We start from the raw sequence: 27,568 nt of genomic DNA, 5'->3' as shown, positions 1-27,568 counted from the left end.
GACACGTTGAAACTTTATTTTTCAAGTTTTCAAAATGTTTAATGATTGTGATTTGATTTTTGAGACAAGGTTTCTTTCTATAGCCCTGGCTGTGCTGGAACTCAATCTGTCTACGAGACTGGTCTTGAACTCAGAACGATCCATCTGCTTCTGCCTCCTGATTACTGGGTACTAAAGGTGACCTCCACCCCCGGGGCCCAGAGCGGAGCAATTGTAGAGTGAACTAAAACCCTGTGATCCGTTGACATAGAAGGCCATGGCAGGGCTCCTCCTCCCTTAACTGCTCTTGGCTATGTTTCCATGGCTTCTGTTACAGGCCCGTGCAACTCTAGGCACATAGCACCTGTGGCTGATGTCACCTCCTCTATGCCGAATGTGTGCCAGCAAGGGAATCAGTGCAGGGAGAGACACTGGAGAGAGATCCAGACCCAAGGCGTGGAGCCTTCAGAAGCCCTCCCCCACACTTTCCAAATTTCCCATTGGCTGCTGAGCCTCAACACTGCCCCCTGTAGGAGGAAAAGCACACAGCCCGTGACAATACCTGTAGAAGACTCAGCCACCTTCAGGGCACTGCAATTATTAGCATTATTATTGTTGTTGTTGTTGTTGTTGTTTTGGTTTCTGGTCATTTTATTCATCCTTTTGTTTCATTTCTTTTGCATCTCAACTACAGTTTCTCCTCTCTCCTCTCTCCTCTCGCGCACACCACGCCCCCACTAACCTCAATTCTACCACCACCCCCCACATCCTCTCCTCAGAAAGGGTAAGTGTGGACATGGCCCTGGGCTCAGAGCAAGCAGGGATCTCGTGACATTAGAGTTGGTCCTCATAGGCCTCTGAAACTTTGCTGCTACCCAGCTACAGGAGCCTGCAACGCAAGGAGAAACCCCTTGGAGGGACACCTGGTCGCCTGACCTCTAAGCACATCACCCTGGCCGTCAGGACCCCAGCCAATGGCAGCCAGCCACAGCTATGCGGACTTGTTGCACCACTCCCAGGCATTCGGCTGGCCTCTGTCAAGGCCGGGGCTTTTATCTCCCTTTCTCCAGGATGGTCTGTCTCCACGTAGCCTCTCCCACCTAGCCGATCCCCTAGGCCCAGTACATGCATGCAGAGTGGACGTCATATCCACGATTCAGACAATGAAACACAAACAAGAGCAATTTATTCAAACCAATCCTCGGACTAAACTAACACAACATTGAACAGAGTCAAAAGGCTGCTAGCCAGGGCAGGGTGAGTCTGGCTGTGGGGCAGGCAAGGCTGCTGGGTTGCAATCGGGGAGTCGTTCTGTGGGGAAACAGCAGAAGCTGTGCCGTCTGCAGGGCAGATACATGCAGACGACCAGAGGAGGAGGAAGGGGTGGCCGGGCCGTTCCCTGGGGAGGCAGACCACTGCGGCCCAAGCAAGATGTTGAATGTGGTACCGCGTCACAGAACCTTGTGTCTCATCTGAGCAACACAATAGAGCCAACCTTGTTGGCAGAAGAGTGGGTGAGCCGGCCCTGAAGCTGTACACAGAGAGAACTGTCCCCACTACTTGTCTGTCAGCTGGCAGTGTGTGAAGGTGAGAGATGCCCCCTTTACCCCTCACTCCTTGCCAACTGCAGTAGACGAAAGAGCAGACCCTCTCTATTACCAGCTGCCCTACTCAGGAAATGCTCCCTGCCCCTGCCTTGGCAGCACAGCCCAGTGGTTGGAGGGGAGGGTGACCCAGACCTGATGTTATGAGCAACGGAGAGCTGTCCCCATTACTCATCATACATGCGGTAGCATTAGCAGAAGAGAGATGCCCTCCCCTGCCTCCTGCCAATCAGTGCTTGAGACAGGTGGAGGAGCTGGCCCTGGAGTCATAAGAGTGACTGGCTGTCCCTACCCCTCACTAACTGTATCACTCTGAAGAGTGGCTCTTGTAGCTCACCTGGGCAACACAGTAGGGCTGGCCCTGTTGGTGTAGGTGTGTGAGAACCTACCCTGAGAGTCTAGGTCATTGCTGAAAGAGGTGAATTAGCCTGGACAGTGCTGGAGAGCTCCCCCTGGTGGCATAGGCAGGGGAGAACTGGCTGGCAGACCATCCCTACACTTGTCCAAACTCAGAACCAGGGCTATGACTTGGTCCGCCCCAACTTCCACCCCATCTGTGATCTGCTGGAGCACATGAAGGGACCCAACTGGAAGACCCAAAGCTGCAGGATGTTCAGAAGACAGGGCAACAGCAGGTACCCAATAAGAGGCCCACTGAGGTCCCACCATTGATGGTGGAGTAGACATCAGAGGCCTCAAACCATCCAATGACTCTTTGCAAAGAACAGTTGAAACTAAAGATACGTGGACAAAGGAGGTTCCTGCATGACAGACCGTATCACACCGCAGCCTCCATGGTGAGATGTTTAACTTTTTCCCGTTTGTTTTCTTTCCTTTTTATCTTAAATTTTGTTTTATTTCAGGGTGTGTGCAGGGGCAGAGAGCAGATGCGCAGGGACGGGGAAATGATTGAGGTCAGGATACAGGACGCAGAGGAAGCACAGAATGAATAAAAAGGGAAAAAGACGGGGTTTCTTTGTTTGGCGCTGGCCGTCCTCATACCCATTCTGTAGTTCACAGCCTGACAACATGGGGACAGCCCTGGAGTCCATACAAAGGTAGGAGAGAATCGATGCCACAGAATTGTCTTCTGACCGCCATTCTTTTTTTAATATTAAGTTCCAGGGACTTAGTAGTGAAGAGCACCTGCTAATTTTCCGGCACCTACAGTGAGCAGTGCTCACCTCCCTGAAACTCCAGCTCCAGAAGATCCAACCCCTGTACAGGCTTCTGTGGCCACACAACACATGTGTGCACATACTTTCACATAAATAATAAGCTAAAAAAGAATACGGACCAAGCCGAGTATAGTGGCACACGCTTTTACTCCCAGCACTGTCATTGCACTTTTTGTTTGGTTTGGAGTCGTTACCATCATCATCATTATCATCATCATATTTATGAGTATTTTAAATGGTTTTTGAGGCAGGGCTTCTCTGTGCAGCTTTGTAGACCAGGCTGTCCTCAAAAGCACAGAGATGCACCTACCTCTGCTTCCCAAGTGCTGCTATTAAAGGTGTGGGCCACCATTTCCAAGCTTATGTTTATTTTCATGTGTGTCTGCCTGCTTGAATTTATGTGCACTCCACGGCCCCCAAAGGCCAGAAGAGGACATCAGATGCCCTAGAACCAAAGTTACAGGTAATTGTGAGCCACCAGGTGGCTTCTAGGAAACAGACCTAGAAGAGCAGTAAGTATTCTGAACCTCAGCTGCTTCTGGTCCTGGTTTCTTTTTTGTCTTTTTTTTTTAAGATAAGACTCTGCTATATAGCCCTAGCTGATCATAAACTCATAACAGCATTCCTGCCTCAGCTTTCCAAATGCTGGGATTACAGGCATATACTACCTTTTGTTTTTATTTTGACACAAAGCTTTGTTTTGTAACAATAACTGCCATCACATTTGTGATCCTCCTGCCTCAGCCTGTCAAGTACTATGATTAAGAGATACACACCACCAGCCGGGTGTTGGTGGCTCACGCCTTTAATCCCAGCACTCAGGAGGCAGAGGTAGGCCTCCCCCTCCTCAAAAAAAAAAGAATTTTGACACTGACTATTTTGAAACAACTTGGATACTACCATTATTGTCTGTTCCATTTCCTTAAAGGGTGTGTTACAATATGCCATTCTGTTTAAGGACAGTAAGGCCAAATTGATGATTTTGACACACTAACCATACACTGTCTTGTTATTTTTCTGTTGCTGTAAAGAACACCATGACCAAGTAGCTTATGAAAGAAGACATTTCATTGGGGGCTTGTTTACAGTTTCAGAGGCTTAGTCCATGATCATTATGACAGGGAGCATGGTGGTAGGTAGTCACGGTACTGGAAAAGGAGCTGAGAGCTCACTTCTGATCCACAAGTTACATGAAAAGAGGGAGACATGGAGCCTGGTGTGGACTTTTGAAACATCAAAGCTCAGCACCAATTACACACCTTCTCCAACAAGGCCACACCTCCTAATTCTTCCCAAGCAGTTCTACCAACTGGGTGTCAGACATTCATATATATGGGCCCATGGGGTCATTCTCACTCAAACCACCACATACCCCTTAAGTCTGGGGGGCATTTTCCTAACTGCTATCTGTTCATGTCGGTTGCTTGAGATGTCCCAGGAGAGATCCTTTTCCATGGGCTAGCCATCAATAAGCCCTTTATCTCTGATCTCAAAGGTTTGATTTAAAAAGAGCTGGGACCAAAAGACCTATCACAGTACAAACTAAGGACAGTGACTTTTGTTTCTAGGGAAAGAAATTCCCAGGAGGCATACTGAGCTTGTAGCAGATGGGGATGGGATTAGGGACAGAGTGTGTTTCCTGGGCTCTGGAATCAGGGCCATGGTGTGTTACTTTGACTCTGGTCTCAGGGTCAGGCTGTGTTTCTTTGGCTGGCCTTTTTACCCTACACAGACTACCTTGGCTTGCTACCCTTCTAGACTCTAGAATCTTGAGTGAGACTTTGTCTTGTTTTACTGAGTCAGAGTCTTACAACATAGACCAGAATAGCCTCGAATTTACACAGATCTGCCTGCCTCTGCTTCCCAAAAGCTACGATTAAATCATTTGCCACCACACCCTGCCACAGTGAAACTTTAAAAAGGCTTAGCAGCCAGACGGTGATGGTGCACACCTTTAAACCCAGTATTCCAAAGAAAGAAGAGGCAGGAGCATCTCTAAGTTCAAGGCCAGCTTGGTCTACAGAGTGAGTTCTGAGATGGTCAGGACTACACAGAGAAACCCTGTCTCAAAAACAAAACAAAACAAAAAAGTAATAATGAACACATACCAATAATGCCAATATGAAGAAGAATGAGGAGAGAGAATTGTTAGTTCAAGACTAGCCTGGAATAAACAGTGCATTCTGAGATAGCCTCAGCTAGATAACTTGAAAGTTCTTTGGGGAGAGGGGTTCTTGATTCTGTGGCTTAGCACTATATGCCAGGAAGAAAGGAGAGTCAGAAATGTATACTTCCCATGATACAGCCAACTGTCTGCAGTCAGGGGGCTTCTCTTGTTCTCCCTGCCAGGTCTTATCACGGAGAGATATGGCATGGAAACTTGCTGTAGGTGCTCAATGTGCTCCAGGCATTCACTCCCTCCATCTTGCACAGGTTTCTCCTGAGCGGAACAGCCACCATCTTCCTAAGACCAGATGGGTCTGCTTGCAAGGGATAATCACAGCTGCTCTGAGGACTGCTAGCATTCCTTCTCAGAAGGAAGGTCGGGAGGGTCACCAAACCCTCACTTTAGTATCCAGCCTCCCTTAGCCAGTTGCATCTAATTCTATCCTACCTGCATGTAGCCTCGTGGTATTGAGGAGGGGCTTGAGAGAATAGGGGGAAAGGGTCCACTTCTTTGGCTGAGGGAAGACATCGGCCTTGCTAGGAAGACTGTTTTTGAGGCAAGAGTCCCACTGTAGCTCCAGGGGTAAAGACTTTTTAATGAGGCTGCTTTGGGGGTCACCCATGCTCCTTCAGTAACTAATAAGCCCACTTGTTCCTTTAGTGAAATATCCACCAGAGAAGATTATTCAGACAAGGCTTTAAGCCAATAAATAGTGTGTAGCCCGAGCCTTTCTCAGGGTGAGCTTTTAAACATGAAAACTGCATCCTGGCTTGAAATACTTCAGCTAACAAGAACAGTTAGCCAGAAGCAGAACAACAGAAGCCCAAAACCAAGGTTAGTCATTTAGAGACTTTCCCAGAACTATGGACTTGGATGGGTTAGGTGGTGCTGTCTACATTCTGAGTTTTACACCCTGAAAGGTACTTCCATCACGGAGTCAGTTGTGCTGAGGTCTCAGAGCCTGATTTACAGTTCCTCAGGGTGGAAATTTGGTGGAATGGAACTTTGGTTTGTCATAGGAACCTATGAAGAGGGAGGAGACACTGTTTATCCCATGTCAAGGGGTGTCAGCCTGATCTGACTGGTAAGTACACAGAGCCCAGTGTGCCTCCTAGCAGATCTAGCCTATTCCTTCAAGGGGAGGCTTAGAAAAATGGAGGCATGTTCCATGTCATGGCCCACAGCAGAACCCACAATGCTTCCTTCCACCTAACACTAGCATCAAACTGCCTGTGCCAGTGTTGGAAATATTATAAGGCCAGCCTGGCTCTACCAACCTCTGGCTCCCGGTCCACCCAGGGCCAGTGCCTATCATCAGAAAGATAAGGAACAGCCCCTATGCAGACCTGTGTTCTGGTGGTTTTCCTAGACTTGAGAATTCTGCTCAAAAGCACACCTAGCAACAGCATCCCACAAGCTCCTGCTCCCTAGTCCCTGTCCGGGTAGATCCCTGTCAAGCCCACTTTTGGGGGGTGATTGCAAATTGCTGGGCTGCAAAGGGTCTTGGGATGCTTCACCTGCCAAAAGCTTATCAGGCAGTGGTCCTCAGCCTGTGGATCAAGATTCCTTTGGGGGATTGCACAACCTTTCATAGGGGGTCGCATATCAGATATGTATATTAAGATTTGTTGGAGTATCCTACATTTAAGGTTGCATTTTATCGTGTCCAGATAGCTCTCTGAGCTCTGTTAATATGGAGGGCTCCCTTTGCAGCAGGCCTCCCTCCCTACCCTATTTGGATAGTGTCTCCAGGCCCTTACTTAGAAGCTGTCCTTGAGTTTGGATGCCTGACTTCTCTTCAGTGTGACCTTTGACACAGCTCCCTGCAAAAGCTCTCCCCCAGCCACCCATGTAACTAGGTGCTGTGTCCAAGCTGTATGATGGGACCTTGCTGCCAAATGCAAATGAGGAGGTGCCCCAGCTGCTGTCCCCATCCTATATATTCCTCTCACCCTGAAATACAGTTGTGCTGTCTCACTGAAGCTGACTCCCAGAAGGCTGTTTCTGTCAGACTCACAGACCACACAGAGCCCTGCCTGCTGCCTCTGCTCTCCTTGTCCTCTCTGATGCTGACCAATGGACCACAAGGAAAAGGTAGATCCCACAATGAGTAGCAAAATTACAGTTATGAAGTAGCAATGAGAATAATTTTGTGGTTGGGGCCACCACAACATGAGGAACTGTGTTAAAGGGCCACAGCGTTAGAGGTTGAGAGCCACTGCTTTTTTTATTGTTGGTTGTTTGTTTGGTGAAGCAGGGTTTCTTTGTGTAGCCCTGACTGTCTTGGAACTTGCTGTGTAGCCCAGGCTGACTTCAAACTCAGAGATCGCCTGCCTCTGCCTCTCCCTCTTGTGTGCTGGGATTAAAGGTGTGAATCTTTCCCACCTAACTAAATATATTCATTCTGTAAGTTCTGTAGCTTGTATTCCTCCAGAGAACACTAATACAGTGATCCTACTCAACCTCTCTCATGGTGGAATTACAGACATGAACCACAACCCAAGCCTTTATTTTATTTGTTTATTTATTTCCTTACGTATTTGAGAGAGGCTCACTATGACCTAGAACTTGAACCTGTGCTTCAGTCTCCTAGGTACTGGATTACAAAGCAGATACATGTTTCCTACATGGGTCTACACTAGTCCTGTGCATGTAGGTCATGGTTGTTAGCTTGCTGTTTTTGTGGAAACCTAAAAGTGGGAGTGAGAGGGCATCTCTGACTCTTTCACCTGCCCTCGGGACCCTTTTCCTCCTATTGGGTTGCCTCACCCAGCCTTGAGATGAGGTTTGTGCCTGGTCCTATTGTGACTTGTTAACCATGTTCAATGGATACTCCTGGGAGCCTCTTCTTTTCTAAAGGAAAATGGAAGAGGAGTGGATCTGGGGAGAAGGGTGAGGATGAGGGTACTGGCAGGAGTGGAGGGAGGAGAAACTTCAGTCAGGATATATTGAATACACAAAACAAAACAAAAATCTTTTTAATTAAAACGATGCTTTTTAAATGTTGTTTTCTTCCCTTTGATGTGTGGGTGTGTCAACATGAGTGGAAAGCAGGTGACCATGGACTACAAAGGCCTAGCTGGATTCTTGCCATTTAACCCTGGCCACAAAGGTACGTATTTCCATCGGCCGCAGTGTGACTGAGGTAGGGTCCAACTTGGAAGGAGCAGGATAGGAGATGAGACCTGTGGATGAGCAGAAGACAACTGAGACCTGGACACAAGCATGCACACCCGCCTCTCAACTCTGCCCCAGGGTCTCACATCCAGACCTTTAAAGTACTTCCCTGTGCCTGAACACACCTCAGGATTCCCACAACCCTCTCTAACTCCCAGCCATTGTGCTCATATTCCACAGGTGATAAGACGCCATGATAGAACTGGACACTGATGGCATCGACACATCCTTGGCAACCCCCAGATCCCACCCTCAGCAGCCAGCCCCAGGCAGGATTCCTGCCAGGTCCTTACCACTGTCCGTCATCCACTTCAGCCTGGAAGCCTCTGACAGGCGCTGGTTGGCTGCCAGTGTGGTCTCCTGCAGCTCGGTGATAGTGAAGGCCTGGAACAGGTTCTGCAGGAATAGATGGATCCAGCTGAGATGCAAAACCCAGGTTTGCCCAGTGTTTTGTCTCTCTCCTCCTGTCTCCCCACAACCCTCCTCACCTGCAAGTTCAAGGTTACAGGGGAGCTCAGTTTTCGGCCTGAATCTTCTGTCGCAGTGAACTGATGCTCTAAGCGCAGCAGCAGCATCTTTGGTCCCCAGCGGGCCAGTGTAAGCAGATGCACTTGGGGAGGGAGGTCCTGGCGAAGTGCGGAGAACTGGAAAGAAGGGCTGGGTCTAAGAGGATTGGTGGGAGCCTGGCTGGCAGCCAGCTCTGACTGCAGGAAACGAAGCTGAATGGGAAGGGGCACTGACAAGGAGACTCAATACTGAAACACATTGCTGACAGCAGGTGGGGCTCACTCCTCAGTGGAAAGGCTTAAACTGAGGATGAACTCAGGCCTGGAAAGAGGGGTTGAGAAGGCGTCATTCCGGTTCTCCCTTTATGCCCCCCTCACTGTCACTCACCTGTGTCCTTGGTGCTGCCCAGTAGTAATATGGACTGCTACCTCCCTGAGACAGCACCACCTGCGGGGCCAGGATCTCCTTCTCCGCCAGCAGACGGTGCCTTGCAGCTGCATCACTAACAGAACTCAAAAGCACGAGGTGGCGCCCTAGCACTGTACTTCCGGTCCCTAACTCCATCAGGGGCTCCTGGACTCCTCGTCCATCATCCAACAACAGTCTTCGGTGCACCTGGGAGGAGTGGCCAGGAAAGAGTGAGGAACTAGCAAGTAATCTGGGTTCAGAAGTGCGGTAGAGGCTTGCAGGAATTTTAACAGACACTAAAGACAAGAAAACCAAGGTCAGGGACTGGTAGGGACTCCATCGGAGGTGAGGTCCAACTAACCAAAGACAAGGAAATGTAAGTGTCTAACAAGTCAAGGCCTGAGCAGGGTAACGGTAGGGAAAGGGAAACAGAAATATAATTCCAAAGCCAGGCCTGGTGATGCAGGCCTGCAATCCCAGCTCAAGGAAGGGAGGAAAGGGAAGACGATGGGATCAAGGCTACAGGCAGGACACGCGCACCAACAACAGCCTTCAGGCATGGCTGCGTCCAGGTGGACCCTATGGGGGAAACCCAGCTTGGATAGTTCTCCCCTCTCACCATGAGCTCCAGTGAGCCATCCTGCAGACTGCTGCCCCCCTGGGAGCGGTCGGTCACCACGGTCAGCTGTGTGTGCCCATCCTAGGTGTAAGGGCAACTAAGACTGTGGGCTCCTTCTGGAAGCCCACCCTGCCCCAGGCATCTAGGAGACACTACTCGTCCAAGGCAGTGGAAGGGCATATACCGAGATGTAGATTCGCGTGTTGACAGGATAGTAATTTCCAGCCACGGGTTCAGTCTGATTTAATCTCCAAGTGGGTCGATGATTACGCCTGGGAAGAAGTGTGATGCTGTCAGATTTGGGGTCTTGCTTCCTCTTCATTCTCCTGTATTCATGCCATCACTCCTGAAATCCAACATACCACAGACTCCCCATGACTCCCTTTTCCTACCTCCTCTTCAGGATTTCCCTGCCATTGCTGTCAGTGTAGAACTCTCCCTGTGTTTTCAGCGGGGTATCAAAGCGGCTGATGACCTCCTTCCCCCAACCATCTCTGTGCTCAATGAAAAGTAACCTTGTGAGTCTCTTAAACACCACTGGGCCTGCTCCCCACTCCGGAAAGTATACCACATACTTCACTGGGATTGGTCCCACCATCCACTCCAGCTCCAAGTGACGCTGTCCTGGGTACAGGCGAACCACTTGAGAACACCAGGCTGAAAAATTCTGGTGTACCTCCTGCACCAAGGCTGTCTGTAGGCACACAAGAGAGCCGGTGTCAGCCATATTGAAGATGCTAGGAATCCCATAAAGGAACATCAACTAGCAGACACCTCACAGACTAACTCAGTGTGATGCTCTCGCTGCTGCTGTTCTTTTGTTGTGCATAGGATGCATGTGGAGACTGAAGGAGGACTTACAGGCATTGGCTCTCCCTTTCCATCATGTGCTTCAGGGACTGAACACAGGTAGGTTTGCTGGAAAGCACCTTTACCCACTGACCACCTCACCAGTTCCTCCCCCACCCCTGCCCCACTCTACCCCTCACCCTTGCTGATGGGATCCACAGCCTGGTTAGCCCACATTTTCTTGTTTTTGTGAGCAAGGGTCTCACGTACTTCAGGCTAACCTCAAACTCTGTAGGAGTCAAAATGGAAAACTGGCCCTGAACTCCTGATGTGTGCTACCATGCCGGACAAGCCACACAACCCTTGACTGAATCCATACATACTTGGTATCCACTATTGCCCCATCTTCCCTCCTTAGGAGTCTAGAGTTGCATGTCTAGTCTTCTTTGTGCTATCAGGAACTGTGTGGCCACCATCTGTCCCCATAGGAAATGGCCAAGGTAGTATGAACAATGTTCTTGACCCATTCCCTCTCACTGGCTCAAACACAGATGCTGGCTAGAGCCTGAGTGCTTATTTTGGATCATGAAGGGGAAGCTGAATGTTAAAGAAGTGACAGGGACAAGAACAACACAGATGACTCCGTTGGCAAACGTGAGACCTCCACCTTCCCTGGATGTCCAGAACATTCTTCCCTTTTGTGGTGGTGTGGAGCTAGAACTCAGCTTTTTCTCATATACAAGTGATCTAAACTGCATTCTACATTCGAACACATAATCTCACTCACAGGCCTTAGAGAATTCTAAGCAATTATACTTTGAGGAATGGATGTGAACATGTTGACAGAGATCTTATACAAGTGGGTTTTCCCCATCAGCAGAGGGAGCCTGGGTCTTACTCCATATGTAAAGAAGTAAAGCCAGGCATGTGAGGCTCTCCTGCAGTCCTAGCACTCCCGAGCTTGAGGCAAGATCAAGAGCTCTGAGGCTGGGCTGCGCTACACAGTAAAAGCTTTCTTGAGCGCAGAGAGATGGTTCAGTGGGTAAAGGTGCTTGCTGCCAGCCTGATGACCTGCATTCTATCCTAGGAATCCATGTAGTAGACTCCCACAGTCTGTCCTCAAACCTCCACACATATGCACACAGAAACACACGTGCACACACTCACACTCACTCATACTCACACACATAATATTTAAAATAATAATAATAGAGAAGATGAAATAGTTCCCACCCACACCCTACGTGTGGCACATCCTGTCCCCAGACTCCACATTCCCACCCCTACCCCCAAAACCCACTCATGGTTTCTGGCTACAGACCTTCACCAGATGGACCTGAGCCCAACGGCTTACAGGCATTGGTTTCAGATGGTTGGGCCTGAAGATGTAGGCACCAGAGGCCTGAGAACTCTTCCCGTCACCAGTGCTGGCATTGTACCTAGAATCAGAACAAATGAGCATCAGGGGCGTCCTCAGCTCTCAGCCGCCCCAGCTCTGTGCACCTGCCCTGAGATAGCACCCCTTTCTCACCAAAAGAAGCCTTGGCTCACAGGGAGCGAGAGGGACTGTTCCATGTTCTCAATCTTCATCAATAGCCCTGTGCCAGAGTCAAATGTAGCCCGGATATACTGGGTGGGGAAATGGAGCACACATGTGGACAAGCATCTCCTCAGCAGAGAAAGCTCCAGCCCTCCCTGCAATCACTCCCCACATTTCACCCACTGCGGTGCCTGATCCAATAAGCAAACACCATCGTTACCTCTGCTTCCATAGGCTTAGCCTCTGGACACTTCTCTACACACCATGGCCCTCTAGGACTAACTCAGCCTTCTGCAGAAACCCTCATTTCTATACTTATCCAGTCTCTTCACCCCACAGCAGCAGAGCCAACTGTGGTATCCTAAATCGACCACAGTCTTCATCTGCTTCAGAGCTAGACCAATATATACCATCTGGCCCATGAGCCAAATGCCAGAAACCATAAGGCTTCCAGTGGCCCACAGAAATATTTTCATGTTGTAACAGTGATCCTAACTCAGTTGGCAGAGTGCTTCTCAGCATGTATGAAGCCCTCAGCACCATATAAATCTGGCACAGCAGTGGTACACGCCTGTAATCCAGCATTCAGGAGGTGGAGGCAGGAAGATTAGGAGTTCAATGTCATTTTGACCTACATATCAAGTTCAAGGACAGTCTGGGCTCTATGAAACTCTGTCCCAAAAATCTGAAGGATCTTTTCATTTCCTTTAAAAATCTAAAGAAAAGTTGGGTTGTGGACTATTATTTTAAGGTGTGTTACATTTGCTAATGCTGTGGAACATTTGTTTAGTGATGCAAAGATGTGGGGCATTCTTTTATGTTGCATGTGTTTAACTCTGAGAAACTGTGACTCTTTGCCTGTCTAAAACACCTGAGGGTCTAATAAAGAGCTGAATGGCTCAGAGAGAGGCAGGAGACAGGGTAGGTGGGGCTGGCAGGCAGAGAGAATAAATAAAGAAGTAATCTGGGAGAAGAGGAGGGAGCAAGATAGATCAAGGGGAGGAGGACATCAGGGGTCAGACGCCCAGCCAGCCATGGAGTTAGAGTGAAAGTAAGATTTGCAGAAGTGAGAGATGGAAAAGGCCCAGAAGCCAAACGTAGACTGGTTAATTTACATAAAAACACTGGCTAGAAATATGCCAAGCTAAGGATGGAAGTTCATAAGTAGCAGAAAGTCTCTCTTTGTTTATTTGGGAGCTGGGTGGCAGACTCCCCAAAAGAGCAAAGTGCCAAAAGAGTAAAGAATAAAACCCAACAACAAAGTTGAATAGTAACAATGAACATATCATAACGAGACTTAAATGGCATACTGATCTCTACAGAAATATCATCATATGACGTTCTTGTGTGTGTCTCATGTGTACATATTTGTGTGTACAGTCATGGGATGCATGTGGAGGCCAGGGACTGAAGCTGGCTGGTGTCAATGGTTCTCTACCATAATTTTTATTTTTTAATCTTCTCTTAATGATTTCTTTATTTTTATTTTATGTACACTGGCATTTTGTCTGCATGTATGTCTGTGTGAGGGTGTTGGATCTCCTAGGAGGCACAGACAGTTATGAGCTGCCATGAGGGTGCTGTGAATTGAACTGGGGTCCTCTGGAAGAAGTCAGTGCTCTTAACAACTGAGCCATCTCTCCTCCCCTCTTACTTTTATTTTCTTTTTGAGCCAGGTTTGCACTTTATACCTCTGACTAGCGTGAACTCACCATGTAGACCAGAACTTGTATTTGGAGACAGAATTCTCACAGAACCTGGAGTTCACCAACTCAAAAACACTGGTTGGCCAGCAATCTCCAGCGTCCTAACTGTGCCCACAAAGTATCAGGACTATAAACACACTGTACCACACTGATACTGATACAATTTTAATATATTTTATGAAAGAAGGAGCCCACAAAGTAAATACGACAGACTGCTTTTCTTTCTCTCACTTACCTGGGTTTGGGGTTTGTTTGTTTTTTGTTTTTGTTCTTTTGCTTATTTGTTTGTTTTTGGTTTGGAGACAGGATCTCACAATGTAGCTCTGGCTGTCCTGGAACTCACAGAAATCCACCTGCCTCTGCCTCTCAAGTGCTAAGATTAGAGGCATTCACCATTACACCTGGCCAGGATATTTTTAAGATTAATTTTTATTATTTTTAATGATGTATATGGGGGGGTATGTGCATACAATTGCAGGTGCCTGCAAGGCCAGAGGCATTGTGTCTCCCTAGATCTGGACTTACAGGCAGTTGGCTATGGGCACTGGGACCTGAACTAGGTTTCTCTGCAAGAGCAGTATATTCTCTTAACCTGCTGAGCCATTTCTACAGCTGTGCCGGGTAGTTTACCTCAACTTGACACAGAGCTAGTGGATTCTGAGAGGAGGGAACCTCAACTGAGAAAATGCCTCTGTAAGATCTAGCGCTATAGGCAAGGCTGTAGAACATTTTCTTAATTCGTGATTGATGGGGAGGGCCCAGCCCATTGTAGGTGGAGACACCCCTGGGCTGATGGTCCTGAGTTCTATAAGAAAGCAGGCTGAGAAAGCCATGGAGAGCAAGCCAGTAAGCAGCCTCCTCCATGGCCTCTGCATCAGCTCCTGCCTGCAGGTTCCTGCCATGCTTGAGTTCCTGTCCTGACTTCCTTGAGTGATGGACTGTTACCTGGAACTGTAGGCAAAATAAACTCTTTCCTCCCAGCTGGTTTTGGTCATGGTGCTTCATCATAGCAGTAAAAACCCTAACTGAGACACCGGCTCTTCATTTTCTGTTTTTGAGGCGCTGGGGGTGGATGCCAGGGCTTCACAGTTGCTAGGCAAGTGTCTATCACTGAAGAACAATCTGAGCCTTCAGCTGTCTCCTATCTAAGAAGCCTTCCGTGACCCCACAACACCTTCCTGCCATGGGCCCTGGCATAGACATCAACCTCATGGTTACCCTAGACTTAAACAACTGCTCCAGAAAGGAAACTGAGGCTCAAAGCTACACTCCTCACTAAAGAACACACGATCAAGAGAGATGGGTGCAAACCAAGGACCCAGAATCCAAACAGTTTTACAACACTTTAAGGTTGTCACAGAGGCAAGGAAGGGAATTCAAGGAGAGTCTCACCTCATTTTCAATGAACAAGACATGGGACCTGGATTTCTTAGACCTGGCCCTAAGCCTGTAGGCTTGGGAGGTAGCGGCAGTCACCTTGGCCACAGAGTACATACTGAAGCCCAGGGCAGGCACGAAGGCTGGGAACAGCAGATCCCACTGGTACCTCTTACTGTAGGAGTTGGGACGCATTACCACCTTGAGTGAGAGAGTCAAGAGTCAAGAAGACAGACATGGGCACATGCATCGACCTCAGAGGGTAAGGAATGGGCAGAAGAAGGGACCTAGGTGTGACAGGAGAGGGAGAAGAGGAAAGAGGAAAGAGAGAAGGAGAGAGAAGTGGAGACACAGAGAGCAGGAGTCTGGGAGAAAACAGGAAGCAGAGCAAGAGACGGGAAGGGGTTAAGAGGTTCAGGAAAGGAGACCTCAAGGGGTGAAGAGAGTGTCCACAACAGAGAATCTGCTGGGGAAATCGTGAGGTGACCCAAACCTGCAATCCTAACTCTCTGGAGGTTATGACAGGAAGACCACAAGTTGGAGGCTAGCCTGGGCTAAACAGTGAAAGCCTGTCAGAAGGAAGAAAGGGGAGGGGGTCAGAACAAAGGAAGGGAAATGCCAAGGGGACATTTAGAAGGGTTGTCATTTGTTGGGGACAGAGACGGGAGACACACAGAAGAGGAACTCGTGGTGGTAGATATCTACAGGATCTGGGAACGCGCTGGGGAAGGAAGGGTTCATTGTGCAGGCAAGCTCACGTTACTGGGCACCGTCTTCCCATTAGGATCCTTCACAAAGAAGATGCCGTCATTGACCGGCAGCCGGATCATCTGCTGCACCTTCCGGCCCAGGGGGTTGTAAATAGTTACCTGGAACTTTGGCAGGAAGAGCCAAGTCACAACAGGCCTCCAAAACCATCTAGTAGAACATTTTCCCACACAGTCCTGGGCTCCCAGGCCAAGCCACGCTCCTTGTGATGAACTATCCTGTGGCATTTTCCTGTGCCCAGAACGACCCTCCAAAAAGAAATTATGCATCCACTCCATCCCCTTCACTGCAGGCTTCACCTTCTAGGTTCAACCCCACCTGCCTCCCAGCCCTTACTCACGTGCTCTGACTTCTGGCTGACTGGGCAGATGCTGATGTTGAGCTCGCGGCAGAAGGAGAAGTTCTGTTTTTCATGGCTGAGCATCGCCAGTGCGTTGCTCACCAGAACCTGGTGACAATCACCAAAAGATCTGCACCCAAGGTCTGCACCCCTGGAAAACTGGTCAAGCCCCTACCAAGGCCCAGTCTCTCCTTCCTAGACCCTGCCCCATTTCCTGTAAGCTCCACCCCTTCTCTCCCAAGAAAGGCCCCCTCGTCATTCTCCCCTCCCACTCCCCAAAACCCTGCCCCCTGCCCCTAAGAACCCTTTGGGGCCGGCCCATCACCCTGGACCACGCCCCTTCCTGGTTACTTCATGGACCTGCCCCTCACACCTCACAGGGTCCCCAGCCTGCTGCCAGCTGACGAGCATAGTCATTTGCAACGTTCTGCCTTGCAGTGCCAGAGACCGCATCGTGGTGCTGGAGGACCGCCATTGCCTCATCTGCCAACAGAACATCAGTTGGATGTCATCTTCCACAGAACTCTGAGCCCCACCACCAAGTAAGCACCCACAAAAGTCCCGTGCAGGAAAACAGGACTCTGAGGAGAATTAAGAACAACTGGAAGGCTGGAGCCATCGATGGCCCACTAGCCAAGAGCACTGGCTGGCATTTCAAAGGACTAGGGTTTGACTCCCGACATCACGTGTGTCTATATGTCTATAGAAACTGTATAACATCAGCTCTGGGGGTCTGACAATCTCTTTGGCCTCCCAAGTCACTGAATATGCATATGGTTCACTAATACACATGCAGGCACTCACACACATAAAAATAAGTCAATTTAAAAGAAAGAACTCAAAACTAGGGATGTAGCTCCGTGTTCAGTGATTCAGTGCTGTATAGCATTCAAGAGGTCCTGGGTTCGATCCTGAGCACCACCATAAGTAAAGTGCCCTAGGGATGGTTTTGGTTTCTAGCTTCAATCCTCCTCTCTCCCACCCCATCCTATTCCACAGTGGACAGGTGACACTCACTAAGGGGAGCACTGTCTCCTGAGCCATAGGGTCCCGTGGTGGCTGCAGGACCAGCCAGTGCCTCCAGCTGTTTGCACACCTGAGGAGAAAGAGGTATGTTAGGCAGCAGCTCCTCTGGGCTTCCTGGCTCCCCACATGCTCACTCACCTGCAGGAAGTTGTAGCTGAGGCGTTCATAGCGTTTGAGGGCCGGCCTGCTAGAAAAATAGCCGGTCCAGAACATGTGCGGGCCGTCAGCATAAGGAAAGAAGTCATCCTCCTTCACAGACCTGCACAGGCCATTGAGAGCGGTCAACCCACGGGACACGCCACCCCCACCCCAAGCTCCCCAGTCCCTGCCTGCCCCAAATACCAGGTGAGATTGGCCTTGTTCAGCTCCCAGAGGTAACACGAAGGGGTGGAGTAGAGAACATGGACCTGGCTCCCCTCTGCCTGCTGCTGGGAGAAGGCATGTGTGAGCCTCGGGATCTGCACCTTCCGGGGCCACAGGCATCCAACACTTGCTGTTGTTCTTTTTAAGATGTGCTTCTTTATTTAATGTTTATATGTAAGGGTGGCCTGCATGTGTGTTCATGCACCACTTGCATCCCTGGTGCCCATGGGGGTCAGAAAAGAGCACAAGAACCCTGGCACCGGCCGTACAGATGGCTGTGAGCCACCTCAGGGAGGGCAGCCAATGCTCCTAGCCTCTGAGCCATCTCCCCAGCCCCTAAACACCCTTTCTGAGTACACAACAGTAGTCAAATGTGAGCATACGTCTTAGCCATGGCCAAACACTGTCACTCTTAAAAAGATTTCAGGGATAATGCTATCATTTTACACAACTTTTTCTTTTCTTTTTTATTTGTTGGTTTGAAGCACTCTCCCCGTGTTATCCAGCTGTCCTGGGTGGCCTAGAATGTTTGAGTTCAAGTGATCCTCCTGCCTCAGCCTCCCTAGTAGCTGGGACTATAAGCATGGGCAGATGCACCACAAAACCTTTTAAATAATCCAACTCTATTATTTAAAACAGGGAGAGGGGGCTGGAGAGATGGCTCAGAGGTTAAGAGCACTGCCTGCTCCCCCAGAGGTCCCAGCAACCACATGGTGTCTCACAACCATCTACAATTCAATCTGGTGCCCTCTTCTGGCGTGTTGACAGAACACTGTATATGTAATAAATAAATCTTTAAAAAAATAAAATAAAATAAAACAGGGAGAGATTGGGCGTATGTGGCTCAGTTGGTATGGTGTTTACCAAGCTTGTACAAAGCCGGTTTAATCCCCGGCACACCTGTAATTCTACCCCTCCAGAGGTATAGGCCTAGCAAAAGCTCAAAGTCATTCTCACCTACACAGCAAGCAGAGGCCAGCCTGGGCTACAAGAGGTCCTGTCTCCAAAACACAATTAATTAAGGGAAAATTAAGAATGTCATTAAAGGGTAGAAATGATAGGGGTTTTTTGGGGTTTTTGTGGGTTTTTTGTTTTGTTTTGTTTTGTTTTGTTTTTTAGCACTGCCAGACTACCAAAAGACAGATCCACTGGTCTCTGCTCCCAAGTGCTAAGATTAAAAGCATGCACAACCATGCCTGGCTATAAATTTTTTTTTAATTTTAAAGGAATTGGAATTTCTGGTCAGCTGACCTTAAAACAGAGATTACCTGGGACACCCAAATAATCAAAAGGGTCTTTAAAACTGGAAGAGGCGGCCGGGCTTTGGTAGCACACACCTTTAATCCCAGCACTCGGGAGACAGAGGCAGGCAGATCTCTGTGAGTTCGAGGCCAACCTGGTCTACAGAGCCAACAACGTCCAAAACAATACAGAGAAATCCTGTCTCGAAAAACCAAAAAAAAACCTGAAAGAGGCAGCAGGAGTTTGAATCCCTTGCCAAGCATATATGAAACTCCTCCATGAACCCCAACAATGAAGACAAGGAGATAAAGGAGCATGAGGAGGAGGAGAAGGAGGCAGCAACAGCAAGAGTTTAATTCCAGCACCCATGAGGTACAAGCAGGCACATCCCTGTGATTTCAAGACCAACCAGGGGTATATAGCGAGACCCTTTCTTTTAACAAACGGAGACAGAGAAATGAGTCAGTGGTTAAGACTACCAGTTGCTGTTTCAGAGAGCCCAGATTCAGCTCCCAACAGTACATGGCAGCTTACAATTATCTGGAACTCCATTTCCAGGGAATTCAATGCCCTCTTCTGGCATACATAGTACACAGATACATATGCAGACAAAATACCCGAACACATAAAGTAACAGGAAGAAAAGTGTGTAGAAGAGAAGGGGATGGATTGGAAGAGGACAGTGGAAAAAACTAGTAACAGAGAAGTGGAAATAATGAGGCTAATCATGGTGTCCTGCATCTTTAATCCCAGCTAGGAATAACCAACTATGAAATTGTACTCCAGGACAGCAGGGGGCCCAGATAAGAGTACAATGCAGGTTTGCTGACTACCAGCCTAACTCCAGGTTCAATTCTCATGAGAAGGAGACAGAGACCAATAAAGCAGGACACTAAACATCTTCCTCCAGCCTCCAAGAATGCACACACGCACATGCATACCACATACAATTTTAGAAAACCAAAACTATGCTGGGCATGGTAACACATGTCTTTAGTCCCAGCACTCAATAGGCAGAGGCAGGGGAATCTCTGAGTTCATGGCCAGCCTGGTCTGCAGAGTGAGTTCCAGGACAGCCAGGGCTACATGGGAAACCTTGTCTCAAAGAAAAAGGAAAACTAAAACTAAAAGTAACTTTATTTTGGTTTGGTGTATGATTTTGTTTCTGAGACAGGGTCATGTGTGTATATGTTTATATCTGTCCCAGGCTGGCCTCCAACTCAAAGCAATCCTCAGCGTCGCTAGTCCTGGGGTGCACCCCATACATGGCTCTTTCCCTCTATCTCAGGCATTTGATTGTAGGGATAGAAAGCTGATTAACACACACAGGGAGGCACACTGACCTGCTTGTTGACCAGGCGGATAAGCTTGTCCATGTTTTTGAACCACATGTTGGCATTCTCATATTGGAAGTCTGAACCCATGGTCATCACAGTATGTTTGGTTCGGTAATACTGTTGCTGTAATGAGAAGGCAGTCCTCAGGCCAGGGTGTCCCGGTCTGTCCCTATGCCTAAGTGTGCAAAAGTACATGTGGGGGCCTAGGGATGTAGTTCAGTGTGAGAGTACTAGCCTAGCACACTCAACACCCCAGGTTGGATCCCCAGTACAGGGTAGTGGGGGTGACCCACAGTCAAGAATACATGGGGACTATGGCACATAAAAACAGAGGGGAACAAACAATAACCAGTGAGGGATTATGGATGTGGCGCAGGCACGGTGGTGCACATCTATATTCTCAGCACTCAGGAAATGGTGGCAGGAGGACCAGAAGCTGAAAGCCAGCCTTGTCTACATAGCAAGTTCAAGGCCAGCTTGGCCTACATGAGACCTTATCTGAAGTACTCTAGGGCTCACTACTCAGATGAGGCTACAAGGGACTGAGCCATACTCTCATATGCAGTCTCCTCCCCTTCCTCATGTTTATTCATGAGGGGAGGGGACACATGCTATGGTGTGCATGGTACAGCACCAGCTTGGAGCCTGGAGGACAATTTACAGGAGTCACTGCTCTCCTTCCACCAAGTGGGCTCTGGAAACTGAACTCAGGTGTCAAGCTGGGCAGCGAGCACCTTTATCCACTGAGCATCTCACTGGTCCACTTCTTTGGTTTGTTTACTTGTTTTGTTTTGAGACAGGGTCTCCCAAGGTATTCCTAGGCTGGCTTCCCGCTCACGTCGATCAACTGCCTCTGCCTACCCCCAGTGCTGGGATTAAGGTGTGCACCACCATAGCTGGACCACATCTTTAAAAAAAAAAATAAGGTGTGTGTGGGTGTTCTGTGTATTTACACATGTTTGTGGGAGTGCATTTGTCTCTACACACATGCACAAATAAGAAAAGAGTGTCAGGTGTTGCCCTACCATTCTCTACCTGTTCCTTTGAGGCAGAGTTTCTCCCTGAACCTGGGACTTGAAGTTTCTTCACTAGGCTGAAGTTCAGAATTGCCAGTGATTTCCCCTGCCTCTCCACCCCTTGGAGATAGGGCTCCAGATAACTCCCATACAGGAGTTTGCAGACAGGGTGACTAGCTTATTATGTGGTACCAGGATCTGAAACGCTGGTCCTCATAATTGAGCAGCAAGCACTCTTAAGTGCTGAGCTATCTCTCCAGCTCCGGGTGTGTCATTCTAATGAAGAATAAATCCCAAAGGGAAATCCCTTGGAGGCATCCCCCTGGGCTTCAGGAAAGGTTAGGTGCCTATGTCTGCATGCGATGGACCATGGTCTAAATATCTCTGTTACCTGGGAATAGGCCAGCTGCAGGAAGTAACTGACCAAAGTCTTTGCATTGAACTCAGGGCTTTTGGGATCCTCCACCAAGGGATGGTCTGCACATAGCACATCCCAGCACAGGTTCCTTGGAGGATTGTAATTATTGGGGAGCACACCTGTAAACCAAATTGGACTCAGCACCCCAGACCTTCCCTGGGGTCAGAGCCTGCCATGTCCCACCCAGGATAGACTTCTGGATTAGAAAGGGCTGATACAAAAAGAACACACAGAGACCAGCTCAAAAATCATTAAAAATTCTAAGATAATCACAGCACATCTCAAAATCCCACCTGGACCCTTCTGAGCTTGAGATCCTGTGTGACTGTCCTACCCTCCCTCCGCCTCACCAGTAAAGAGGTCAGCAGTTGGGGGCTTCAAGCTGGCACTGCCTCTCCACACCTCCTCCATCTTGAGTTTCTCCTCCCGAGCAACTTTATCTTGATAGTCAATGCGCCCAAGGAAGAAGCCATCAAAACCCATCTGGGGTGCAGAAGAAGGGATGGAGTGAAGGGGTGCGGTCCTTCTTGCCCAGTTAGTAAAGACGGCACAGAGACAGTATACACAACTAAAACTAGGTTTCAGGGGGGCTGAAAAATGGCTCAGTGGTTAAGAGCCCTATCTGCTCTTCCAGAAGACCAGGGTTCAATACCTAGCATCTACTATATGGTGGCTCACAATCATCCAGTACTCCAATTCCAGGGGATTCTACAACTGTCCTCTGTAGGCACTGCACAAACATGGTACACAGACATACATGCAGGCAAAATACTCATATATTAAATAACACATGGCATGAGAAACTCATATACATTAAATAAAACTAAGAAAAATAAACTAGATTTTTTTGAACACAGGGCCTCAGCAGTCTGAGGCCACGCTCACCTCAATTCACAGTCCCCCTACACCAATTGCATACACGACAGGAATGGATGTGTACTTCTAAGCTTGAGAGGGTCAGCAAAGAAGGGACGCTCTAGAGCCGAAACCCTTTCGCCTCCCTGGTTATGTCAAAGTGAAAAGGAGGCCTTTCCACTCTCCACCCCACAATCCAAGGTGGGGTAGGTCAGCACAGACATGAAGCTGGTTTTAAAGCAGGGTAGCACCACTGGTCACTGTTCAGAGAGAAGCCCCAACCCTAGCAGGGGGGTGGAGTCCAAATTTTAATACAGACTTGTCAAGGGAAGGGACCAAACCAGCTGGAGAAAAGCAAAGCAGTTTAACCCTGTGGTGCCTTAGGACATAGACCAGGGCTTGAACTCAACTCACAGGAAGCAAGTTCACCCGAGAGGTGGCATCTCAGCAAGCCAGGGTCTAGTCCCAGAAATCACTAGAGAAGGGCAGCATTTGAGCAGCTAAAGGATTAAAGGTCAGGTCCAAAGAAAATAGGGTGGCTGGCACCTGGGCAAACAGAGAGGCCTGTTCTCGAGAGTGGCCAAAAGGGTCAATATGCCAGGCCACACGGGGACGCCCACTGCTACCGAATGTGTCTTGCAGGAAGCGTAGCCCAAGTGTCATCTGATCCACAATGGCACCATAGTAGGTGGCTGCCTCATCATTCATCACCCAGCCACCATTGACAAACTCCAGGCGCCCTGTGCAGGGAGGGCAAGGGGAGGAGATTATCTGTTAGGAACAGGATCATCACAGGTGAGGCTAGGGAAACAGACCATACCGCTACTGAAGCGGGAGAGCAGGGGAGCTTCCAAGCCAGTATGCTTAGATCTGCATGACAGGCTTCCCAGGAAGCCACTGGAGGCAGGCCCTTGTGGGACACTGGTCTCCACAGGAAGAGAGATTCTAAGCAGGTAGAACTATAGACCTTCCGTTCCAGAACTAGGGAAGCAGGAGAATTTCCACAAGTTTAAGGCCAGCCTGATGTATATATCAAGTTCCAGGCCAAGAAGGGCTATATAATAAGAGCCTGTCCCAATAAATAAAAATAATAAATAAATAAGTAAGTAATCTCCGAGATCAACCTGGGCTGGGCTTACGCCTTTCTCTCCTTGGGGTGGACTCACCCTGGTGCACCAGTCTCCGTACAACATCCTGTGTTGCGTTTGTCTGCTCCTTCCACCAACGAGAAAAGAAAGCCATCTCCACGTAGATGAAGCGACGGGTGGGATTCTCCAGTAGAGAGGCGATTACCGAGTCCAGGATGTACTGAACAGATGCATGCTGAACATCATTTAGGACTGTGGACAGGAAGGTCAGGCAATGAGGGACCACGAGAAGACATGCCCTGATACAAGATGACTCATTGTACAAGCAAGATGTCACCACACGCACCACGATGTCCAGGTCCCTGAAAAACTTAGAAGGGCCCCGCCCCCCACTCTCTACTCACTGCCATAATAGTACTGGTCCACTGTCTTCAGCCAGCCTACGTCATCATGTGTGTGAGGCAACAGGTGCACGTTGAGCATGCCTGGCTTCACTGGGGGACATGTCTGCACAGAGACCCCAAAACATACACATCCGCTGTCAGTACCCAAGAGTGGAGAGGCCAGCAGGGGGCTCTGAGGTAATCTTTGCCTAACGTGTCCAAGACTGTAAGCCTGACCTCCACCTTCACAAAGCAGGCAGGGAGGTGGTACAAACACAAGTCTTGACTCTGGAGTGACACCGAGAGATCAAAACTATCGTCTGTCCCAGGCTTTCTCAGGTAGGACACACCGAGTATTGTGCTCATAGACACAAATCCCACTTTGCACAAACCCCATCTGGCAGATTTCATACTGCATGGAAACAACTTCAGTAGTAGCTGGGGTTAGCTGAGCATTCACAGACAGCAGACAACCACCCTGAGACGCGGGGCAGTATTAGCTCTAGTTGAGCTCTGAGGCATGGTGTAGAGAGGTCACTTGCACAAGGAAGGAGCCAGGAAGCTGAGAAGTCCAACTGGGACTCCAGGCTACCTGAAGGGTGGTGGAAAAGGATGAACAGCCCAGCTCACATACTCACACTCTGGGAGGGAAGATGGGCAGCCTTTCCTCGTGATGTAATCAGATTTGCAAGGCTGCTTTTCCAGCAGAGCCGCCCCAAATAGGGCTTTGGGGAATGCACTGTCACCAAACAGCGGGTTCATGCAAGTGGAACCATAGCAAGTACAACCTTTACAAAGCTTAGCGTCCTGTTCTCAAATGGCCGCTAGTCCTTGGCACAACCAATCACAGTTAAGTGCATGCAAAGTCCAAGCAGGCCCGCTGGAGTCACAGGAAGGCGGATACAATCTTGAGCAGCCCTGTTCTCAGGCGCACGCCAGACATTTTCGGAGACCCAATGCACGCACTTAGATCACACAATCAGATCAGCAGCAGTGACCTATGGATAAGTGCCACTCACACCTCTGGTTCAACTCTAGCTCAAATACATTTCCGCCCTCGGACCCCAGCTCACCTCGTAACCCGCGGCCCAAGCGCCAGGTGTGGCCAGTGACAGCCAAAAGAGAAAAGAAATAAGCAGGACAGGAGAACCTAGAGTGCAGAAGTTCATCGAGAACCAAACAGCACTCCCGCCACCAGCACAGACATCAGAGGCCAGCGGTGGGGTGCCCATCGCTCCGGAGAGGCCGCTTCCGCGGGTTTCCCTAACCCAGCTAAATCTCCGAGAACGCTCCGCCCCCAGAACCCGAACCAGCCAATCGGCGCAGAAGGGGGCAGGGCCTAGGTCATCTACGAACTGTGGCTGTAGACTGCGGTACTGAGGAATTAAAGAGGACAGGCGAGTACTGAGTCTGTCCCCAACTCCATTCCACCCAGGACTCTTTTGGCAGAAGACCTTAGCTGTAAGGCTTTGCTATGCTTTTGTATGAGTGTAAGCAAAGGATTCGACTTTTTCAGCGGAAGTCAGTGTTTCCTAAGGAGTGGAAGTGTAGGTGGCATTCTAGGATGCCACACTGTTAGGGCTGGGGTCGTTCGTGGAGGGGCCTAGCGTGGCTAGCAGCTGGGGTTGAAAACAGTTCTGGTGGGGGCTGAGATGAGGCACCCAGCAGGGTTTGGACAGAGGCTGAACCTCCTGTGAGCTGGGAGGGCCCTGGGGGGACAGGGGAACCCTGAGTCTTTCATACCCTTTCCAATCCCTACCCGTCTATTCGTTACTCTGTTGCTCTAAGAGAACCCCAGGCCAGAGTCTGCTGTGTTGGTGTGTAGTTGTAATCTTAGCATGCTGAAGGCTAGGGCAGGATATTGTCATCCCAGCTACATGATTACCAGGCTGGCTGGGGCTACACAGGGACACACAAATACATAAAACCTAGAAATATAGCTCTGTGGTATTGCACCTGTGTAGAATGGATAAAGCTCTGAATTCTGTACCCTGCACCTCAAAATAAACAAGTAGGTTAAATAAAGAAAGAAACAAAAGAAACCAAGGCCAAGGTTAGTTAGGTCGGCAGGGCCAACAGTCACCCAAGTGTGGAAATAACTGTCTTGTCCCCAATGCCTAACTTAAGACATGAGGCTTGTGAAACCTTAACTCGAAGTTACGCAGCCCGGCCTTCCCTGGGCAGAGCAGTACCTCGTGAACAAAAGAGAATCGATACAAGCCATTCAGAGTGGAAAATTTTATATCAACTGGTTTCAACAAGAAAACTAGTGCATATTTAGAAACATGAACAGTGTTTCCCATAACAGTGGCCAGGGGAGGGAAAACAAAAGGGAAGTCTGTGGGTTTACCCCTCTGTCAAAGCAGAAGCGGGACCCCGAAGAAAGGGTCAGCTTCCTCCATCCAACTGGGAGACCAGAGACAACACACAGGCAAGTTTAAGGACAGCAGCTAAGGGCAGGTTGGAGGCAGCCAAAGGCTAGACCAGAGAGAAGGTGGGCAGGAGTCCAGGATCCAAGTCCTCTAGGTAACATCACCATGGGGGTGTCATGGGCTGAGGATTCTGCAGATAGGACATCACCACGGCAGAGATGGAGAGCCTGAGACAAAAAAGAGTTGTCAGTTCTAGACAGAAGGCATGGGACCCCATCCCCTCACTTAGGATCCTCACATGAAACTGCTCATCATCTGCTTCGTGTCCTCCGAGCTCCGAGAGTTGGCAAAGCTGATAAAGGAACAGTAGACAGCAACCCAAGCGCACCACTTCAGCTGAGGACAGGTGAGTGGGAAGATCGCATCAGTGGGAAGAATGCCAGGAAGCCCCCACAACCCGCGTCCTCAGGCATCAGCTTGGACACTGCCCCAGGACGCACCCCAATACCAACCCTTCAGAGCCCGCTCCAAGCAGCAGGCTACTGACCCTGACCTGTGTACCCTGTATCTCTGACCCCACCATATTCCCACGTGCTAAGGACCCTGCCCTTTTCCCAAGAGTCGTCTGAAAATTGCTTCGAAGTCACACCCCACCCTCAGACCCGCTGTTATGTACTCCTCAACTGCAGCCCCAACTTGCCCTGTGTGGGAGGTGTCACCGTAGCTCAGCTCCCCGCTGACCTCACCCCACCCCACCTCCAGCACCGTCAGAAGAGTCGCCTCCATCTGAACCCGCCCCCAGGCCTCATTCTCGGGAGCAGCAACAGGCACCAGAGACATTCAACCCCGCCCACCTTAAGCATGAGGCCGCACATGCTGAAGATCATGCCGAGGAGATTCATGTAGTCCGGCGTCGGGTCGTCCAGAGCTGGGTTGCACTCGCTGGGCGGAGGCTTATACCTGCGACAGGTTCAAGGGTCAGGAGCCACCAAATCCCACCTGGGCTGACACCTGGCCTGGGCCCACGGCCACAACCAGAGACGCCTTGCCATGACTTGCTGGACTGCTCACCTCAGCACTTTGTTGGGTCTCCGTGGGTCGGACATATTGTTGGTGGACATAGCGAGTGCAGACCACTCCGTACCTCTTTCCCTGCTACAACACCAGCTTCCGGCGTGAGAATGAAGGGTGGCTTTTAGAGTAACACCAGTAACCTGGCGCTTCTGTTCCCAGTGGCAGTGACCAGGACTGCTCTCAGCCGGAGAACGGGGAGGAAGAAAAAGCCCAGAATAGCTCCTGGAAAGTAGGC

The 27,568-nt window shown here is 49.4% G+C and overlaps 2 protein-coding genes across 4 annotated transcripts; both read right to left on the bottom strand.

Moving 5' to 3' along the window:
• Window positions 1-7,881: 7,881 nt before the first annotated feature.
• On the bottom strand, window positions 7,882-25,173 carry Man2b1 (mannosidase alpha class 2B member 1). Of its 2 annotated transcripts, XM_040736760.1 has the most exons (24): window positions 24,961-25,173; window positions 23,909-24,011; window positions 23,583-23,756; window positions 22,963-23,156; window positions 21,912-22,044; window positions 21,535-21,680; window positions 20,134-20,250; window positions 17,528-17,610; window positions 17,324-17,444; window positions 17,177-17,255; window positions 16,533-16,642; window positions 16,160-16,267; window positions 15,810-15,926; window positions 15,067-15,252; window positions 11,960-12,057; window positions 11,750-11,867; window positions 10,215-10,333; window positions 10,032-10,133; window positions 9,824-9,911; window positions 9,640-9,720; window positions 9,000-9,227; window positions 8,594-8,749; window positions 8,399-8,501; window positions 7,882-8,113 (listed from the first exon to the last, which is right to left on the bottom strand). In XM_040736760.1, exons 1-24 carry the CDS (start codon window positions 25,117-25,119, stop codon window positions 8,004-8,006), a joined length of 3,033 nt encoding a protein of 1,010 aa, XP_040592694.1. In that variant the 5' UTR covers window positions 25,120-25,173; the 3' UTR covers window positions 7,882-8,003. The 2 variants fall into 2 exon arrangements, with proteins under 2 accessions (XP_040592694.1, XP_040592695.1); XM_040736761.1 differs by lacking the exons at window positions 22,963-23,156; window positions 23,909-24,011; window positions 24,961-25,173 and having other exon boundaries at window positions 23,583-23,750.
• Window positions 25,174-26,110: 937 nt separating this feature from the next.
• On the bottom strand, window positions 26,111-27,541 carry Wdr83os (WD repeat domain 83 opposite strand). 2 transcript variants are annotated; one of them, XM_040736773.1, is made up of 4 exons: window positions 27,331-27,540; window positions 27,114-27,219; window positions 26,558-26,655; window positions 26,111-26,486 (listed from the first exon to the last, which is right to left on the bottom strand). In XM_040736773.1, exons 1-4 carry the CDS (start codon window positions 27,378-27,380, stop codon window positions 26,420-26,422), a joined length of 321 nt encoding a protein of 106 aa, XP_040592707.1. In that variant the 5' UTR covers window positions 27,381-27,540; the 3' UTR covers window positions 26,111-26,419. The 2 variants fall into 2 exon arrangements, with proteins under 2 accessions (XP_040592707.1, XP_040592708.1); XM_040736774.1 differs by lacking the exon at window positions 26,558-26,655 and having other exon boundaries at window positions 27,331-27,541.
• Window positions 27,542-27,568: the final 27 nt, after the last annotated feature.

Source organism: Mesocricetus auratus, unplaced genomic scaffold (genome assembly GCF_017639785.1).
Source record: "Mesocricetus auratus isolate SY011 unplaced genomic scaffold, BCM_Maur_2.0 Super-Scaffold_100081, whole genome shotgun sequence".
Taxonomy (NCBI): Eukaryota; Metazoa; Chordata; class Mammalia; order Rodentia; family Cricetidae; genus Mesocricetus; species Mesocricetus auratus.
The sequence above is the reverse complement of the archived record's forward strand: the minus strand, read 5'-3'. Positions and strand labels throughout refer to the sequence as shown.